Raw genomic sequence first — 6149 nt, forward strand, 5'->3', positions numbered from 1 at the left:
TAAACCTGAACCAGAATGTGGTTGAATTCCAAACATACACAACAATTATGACCAATGAGTTTATCAGCGCAACGTCTTACAGGGTTTGGACATAACCTGGGACGCTTCTAAAAAACCATAAACTCCATCAAGGAACTTGTCGATAAATCATGACCAATCGTAGAAACATGGCACCAGAAAGGGATATGCAGATGATAATAACATCTAACTTAACATTTCCACAAGTTTTTAGCACTAACCCAGATCAAAAAACTGAAGAAAATTTGCTCAGAAAAACCAATTTTGACAGGTTGATTCTTCAATGGATAAACAAGCCTTCCCAAATTGCTAGTTGATAAATAAAACACATACTGTCAATCCAAATTCTTCATTTACACTGCAAACAGCTACACCTATGCCTTCCATTCACCATCATCATCAATGGTGGATCTTTTCTTGCTTACTTCCCACTGCAATAAAAACCATGAAAAAGTTGGTGCTTGAAAAGAGGGAAGTTCACGACGAATAGGGTTTCACTTTTTAGCCAATTCTTAGCAGAAGGCTTAAGCATATGCATAAGAATTGGTTCTTAGCCACTTTTCTGTGCAAAGAGGTCACTTTCTGCCTAAGGATTGACTACAAAGTGAAATAAAGTCTGAAATAAGGCTAAAAGTAAAACCTCTATGACAGGTTGGTTATTTCTGTAAATTTCTCTTAAAAAAATGCTCACAGGGAAGAGTAACAGAGAAAAGTTGGAACTCACAGCATAGGTTAGAAATCTCAGTACTCCTTATCACACGCAGCCTCTTAACCGTAGAAACAAACATGCTGCAAACCACAAACGATAAGGTCATGAAACAAAGCAGATCGAATATGAGATAAGCCGAATAAATAAAGTATTCAGACGGCCGATCTGTGGTTATATGCAATAATAGAGACACTTGCATTAGTTTATCAAGTGTTAGGCAGTTCAATCTAATAAAACATCATTCTGAGATCATATTCTTTGTTTAGAAGAAGCAAGCATCTTGTGTCCATAATTTAATAAAGGAATGATATGCCAGTGTGGTTTTGGAATCTAAGTGCAGAAAAAACCAAATAAAGTTGGCACTTTTTAGACTTATATGTGGAATAATGAAAAGGGTAGGAAACTAGAAAACAAACTAAGCCAAATAATAAATATCCCACATGGTGAATAGTACTCGAATTTCTAACAAATTTAAGAACGTATGTACTTGATGACTCGAAATTTGTGTGTATATATTAGTGAAAAAAGCATCAAACAGCAAAGTGATGAGATGCTTACTGCCATGGGACATCCCCAACAAGCATCCTGTCTCCTTCGTTATCCTCGTAAACCAGCGTATATTCGCCACTCCCGTCTAACAAGCCCGTGATCGCCTTTTCTTGATCTTGATTGCCAGTAATTTTAGTATCTTTTTGAGCTGTGACAACATTTAACAGAGACATGAAAATAATGGTATAGAAAAGAACCAACATAGGGAAATTTACAAAAATAGCTAATCTCCCAAGCTCTTTTCACGTTTTAGCCATATTCAGACCTCATTTCACTTCGTAGCCAATCCTTGCATATGCTTAAGGATTGGATTTCAGCCACTTTCTACGTAAGGATTCCACTTCTTATGTGCAGAAAAACCAATCATCAAGCATATGAGTGTAAGGATTGGCTACAAAGTAAAATAAGTCTGAAAATGGCTAAAAAGTGAAACCCCTTTGGCAAATCGGCTATTTCTAAAAATTTCTCATACCAACACAATGAAAAAAAACAAATCTTCAAAGATATTTAACCTGCAAGAAGTCCTCTAAAGAGTTCATCAACAGCAATGGAAAGCTTTCCATAGCTGTCATAAGCATTCAGATCAACTTTTCGACCAATCGGGATTCCGTTCATATTGATCTTCACAAAGAACCCTTTTTGGCAACTTTCTTCTACTCTTTTAACAATGTTCTTGTTAGAAATCACCCCATTTTGGGTATCAGGAGAAGGTGCTTGTTTTGCAGAGCTGTTACTTGCAATATTCTTCCTAAATGACCTAATTGGAGGCCATCCCACAACTGGAGCAGGTGCACTTCTTCAAGTTTTACCCAAAAAGTTGAATAACATCAGTACTTAGATAAAAAAGATCAAATCTTTAAAGAAACCCATGAAGTTTATAGCTAGAATTTGATGAATAGTTAGATAAAAAGGTAAAAATCTTTAAAGAACCCATGAAGTTTAAAGCTAGAAATTAAGAAATATTGGTTAAAAACAGACCAGTAGTTTCAGAAATAGTGCAAATTAAATGATTTAAAAAGCAGTGGTAGCAGAGTACAACCATTACTGTCCGAACAAAACAAAACAAAACAAAAATAGATGAGTTGGTGAGTTTCCCCAAAAGAAGAGAGGATTATTATTAGTTTTTAAACAAGAAACAGATACATACAACACAAAATATCAAGAAGAAAAGATATGAAATCCAAAGTGGTGCAGAAATGACAGTATTTCCATGCATGGACAATAGATACAAATCTCTGATACTATTCTCAATTTGGGAGAGAAAATGTGATGAAAAATAATGAAAGGTGATGAACACAAAGTTTAGAAAACCAAAAAGGGTACCTTTTCTGAGAGGTATTGGGGACCTGAACAGCAGCTGCTTTTGATGGTGATTTGTAGTTTTTGGGTGCATCAGAAGAAAGAGACCAATCTTCAACCCCAGGTGGACCAAGCCTTAACTCAAGTTTCTTTTCATCTGAAACACCTCCATGTCCATGTCCATGGCTTCTTCTACTTCCATCTTTATTACAATCATCTTCTCTTTTTAGAAACCAGTTCCTCTCTTTAGGGATCAAATCTAGCAGCTGTGGATGGATCTCTTCATCCATCCTTGAATACCCACTTTCCATTTCTACTTTTTTCTACCAAGATGTTCTCTTTTACTCCAAACCCAGATGGAAAATCACAAAAAACTCTCCTTTTTTCAGTTCTTTAGATCATAAACATGGATATACAGAAGAAAGCAACCCTGAAAACCCCATTAAACAACATTAAACAACAAATAGCAGTGAGATAAAGAATAGACATTATGAAAAAGATGGGAAGATTTACCTCCACATCCTTGAACAAATCCAGCTGTTTTCTTCTGTAAAACCAAGAAAATGGTACAAAGCCCTCCAACTCAAAAGCAAAAGAGATGTGAGCAATAATAACACCTATGCAAATGAAATTAAAACCCCAAGAAACAATAACTGAACTTAAGATGGATGGATGAATAGAGTCTAGAGAAAAAGTTGATTTCTTTTTGGGATTTGCAAGACACAGAATATCTTTTCTTGATTATATATGTATATAACTTTCTTTGCTTTATAGCTATGGCTGTCTCCTCCTGTGTCTAAAGCTGTGTGTCTCAAATCTTGAAGATTGCACAGAAATAGACCAATAGGGAGGAACAGGTAGAAGGATGACTGGAAATGAAGCAAAAATAAGGAAAAGATTATAGAAATCGAAAGAAAAGAGATTCCTTTTTGATACAGAAATAAGGAGCAGTGTGATTACACTACACACGCAACCATTTCCCTCAATATATATGTTGTTTGTTTCAACAAGCAAAGCGTGCCCTTCTTTCTCCCTAAACCAAACACCAAAAAGCATATTATATATATATATATATATATATATATTCCTTTCACATAGTTGTATTGTATGTAGAGGTCTATTTATTTAGAGGTTAGGGGTTTAGAGGGTGACATGCCTCCCTATCTTTCAGCAACTTGGCTTAATATTTTCAGACTATTTTAAAGCACTATTCCTTATACTTTAATTATGTGTTTTTGTAAACCACTAAAACTGAAAGTCATTACACCTTAACACAAAGTTTTAGAAAGGTAATTAACTTATAAATAAAGATTGAATATGAAGCAACTCTTAAGGACTTGTTTGTCAGTTGTTTCATGGTCTTGGTGCCGAATGACTAAGTTATTAGAATGATTAAGAGGCTCTCATGATATAGTGCAAAATGAAATATAATTGTTTGATAATTATTTACAAAAAAATTAGATGGTTAAAGAAGACCCAAAATACAAAATCATACAGAGGGTTTTAGAATCATGCAGACGGATTTTTTTTTTGATCCAGAAGTTGCCTCTTAATGGAACTGTTAAGTGATAAACAAACAACTCCTAACATTCGTGTATCTAAAACTGGTTATTGATATGTTCATCCAGAAACCGATAATCAAACAAACAGTGTTATCTTTTTGGTACTCAATTGGTGGCTTAATAGCGATGAAAATTGTCTTGTCCATTAAGTTGGGTTAATTGACAGTTTTGGTTTTTAATTACTTGTCTTAATCTTATAATTTAAGAGTCATTGACTTTGTTGTCAATCCCATTTTATGTCCCCCTAACTTCATTTTGTAACATTGAAATCAAACTTCACACCATAATTAAAGAAGCTTGTTTAAGATTAAAGGAGAGTAGTTGTAATGTTCCCTTTAAGTCAACATTTGTGAAATGCAATTATAAGTTGTTCATTCAATGAATATTTAAAGGTGATAATATGATTCGTACCTAATTAATTCTTTTAAAGCCCTGTCTCGTAGTCTATTTCTTACCTATTTTATTTGAAAAAAGAGACATCGTATGAATTGTAACTAGAAAGAATAACGTTAAAAGACAAACCGATGATAAAGAAATAACATATGCAAATGAGCATATTAAGTTTTGCAATAAATTAGGGGCTGTTTGGTAGTTGTTGAATGATTAAGTGGTCGGAATGATTAAGAAGCTCCTGTGATATAGTGCAAAATGAAATATAATTGTTTGGTTATTGTTTACAATGAAATTAAGACGTTGAATGGTTAAGAGAAGCCCATGATACCAAATCATTAAGAGGGTTTTAGAACCATTAAGAGACGGACTTTTGTTAAATTTTCGTACTTGTGAAATAGTGTTTCAGTTATAAGATTTATCATATGTTATTGTGTGATCAAAACACACTATTAGTTTTTATGTATCTAAGGCCTTGTTTGTTTTTTATAAAAAACAATTCTTAGTTTTTTATATCTGGTTTTTTAAGAGGTAAGATCATTCAAACTGTTTGTTTTTTTGATTTCTTAGAGACACTTATGTCTTATTTTTCTCTTATCTGATAAGAGGTAAACTAACCTCTTATTTGCCTTTTGTTGTTCTTCAAATACTTAACAACGGCGTTTTCTCAATCGAATAACCTTAATCGATCATTACCAAATCGATCATCACCTCTCTAAATTAATGTATTTTAATAAGATGCAAATGTGTTAAATACTGTTAATGACATATTTTTGTTTAAATGAATGTTAATTATATAATTTAAATGTTAATTATATAATTTAGATGTAAATTTCTCAATGATAAATGAATAAATATGTGAAATTGTATAAATTTATCTATAAATTCAACAATATAATATTTAGTGTATAAAATAGACAATTTAAACAAATTCAGACGTTTATCAGTTTACAAAAACAAACAATATTATTCATTCAGATTTCAGACTTCAACAACTTCTCTTATAAATCAGAATTGAAATAAGGCTTTAGATCTCAACAACTCTTAAAAAATAAACGTCACCTAAAATAATTTTTAGCTTGGTCAAAATAGTATAATACCAATCTTCATCAATTCAAAAAAAAAAAACACACACTAGGTGTAATTTATAATATATCAAACCACAAAAATGTTGTTCGATTGCTTTGAGCTTGGATTTCAAAGGTCAAAAGTGTCTGGAGGTTTTATGTTCGAATCCAAAGATGAATAAAAATCCCCTTGTGACCACTGAGATTCAAATACATTGACTTCGGGCTACCCACGAAACAGATGGTCGTTGTGTGATTAGTCGACTCGCATAGAAGGTTAGATATTCACATTAATATATATATATATAGGGGAGCGATCAAATGCAAACCACTCAATTTGTACAAACCGTGCAAACAGCATTCAACCAATCATAATTTTTCATTTTGTTCATTTTTTTGTAATTATGAGAGGTTGATTAATTATTTTTATTGTGCAGGGTGTTAATCATAGATATTATCATCTTCATAATTTTAATTTTAGAGAAATACATGAAACAATTTCATTAATGTTAGAGAAATACATGAAACAGTTTCATTAAGTATTATATTAAACAA

General features: G+C 32.6%; 1 protein-coding gene across 2 annotated transcripts; it reads right to left on the reverse strand.

Annotated features, from left to right (window-relative positions):
• Positions 1-171: 171 nt before the first annotated feature.
• On the reverse strand, positions 172-3606 carry LOC112509990 (auxin-responsive protein IAA26-like). 2 transcript variants are annotated; one of them, XM_025115234.1, is made up of 6 exons: positions 3089-3606; positions 2600-3005; positions 1789-2069; positions 1286-1424; positions 743-807; positions 172-449 (listed from the first exon to the last, which is right to left on the reverse strand). In XM_025115234.1, exons 2-6 carry the CDS (start codon positions 2884-2886, stop codon positions 418-420), a joined length of 804 nt encoding a protein of 267 aa, XP_024971002.1. In that variant the 5' UTR covers positions 2887-3005; positions 3089-3606; the 3' UTR covers positions 172-417. The 2 variants fall into 2 exon arrangements, with proteins under 2 accessions (XP_024971002.1, XP_024971000.1); XM_025115232.1 differs by having other exon boundaries at positions 1789-2072; positions 3089-3599.
• Between the last annotated feature and the right edge of the window lie 2543 nt (positions 3607-6149).

Source organism: Cynara cardunculus, assembly GCF_001531365.2.
Source record: "Cynara cardunculus var. scolymus isolate 2C chromosome LG 3, CcrdV1, whole genome shotgun sequence".
Lineage (NCBI taxonomy): Eukaryota > Viridiplantae > Streptophyta > Magnoliopsida > Asterales > Asteraceae > Cynara > Cynara cardunculus.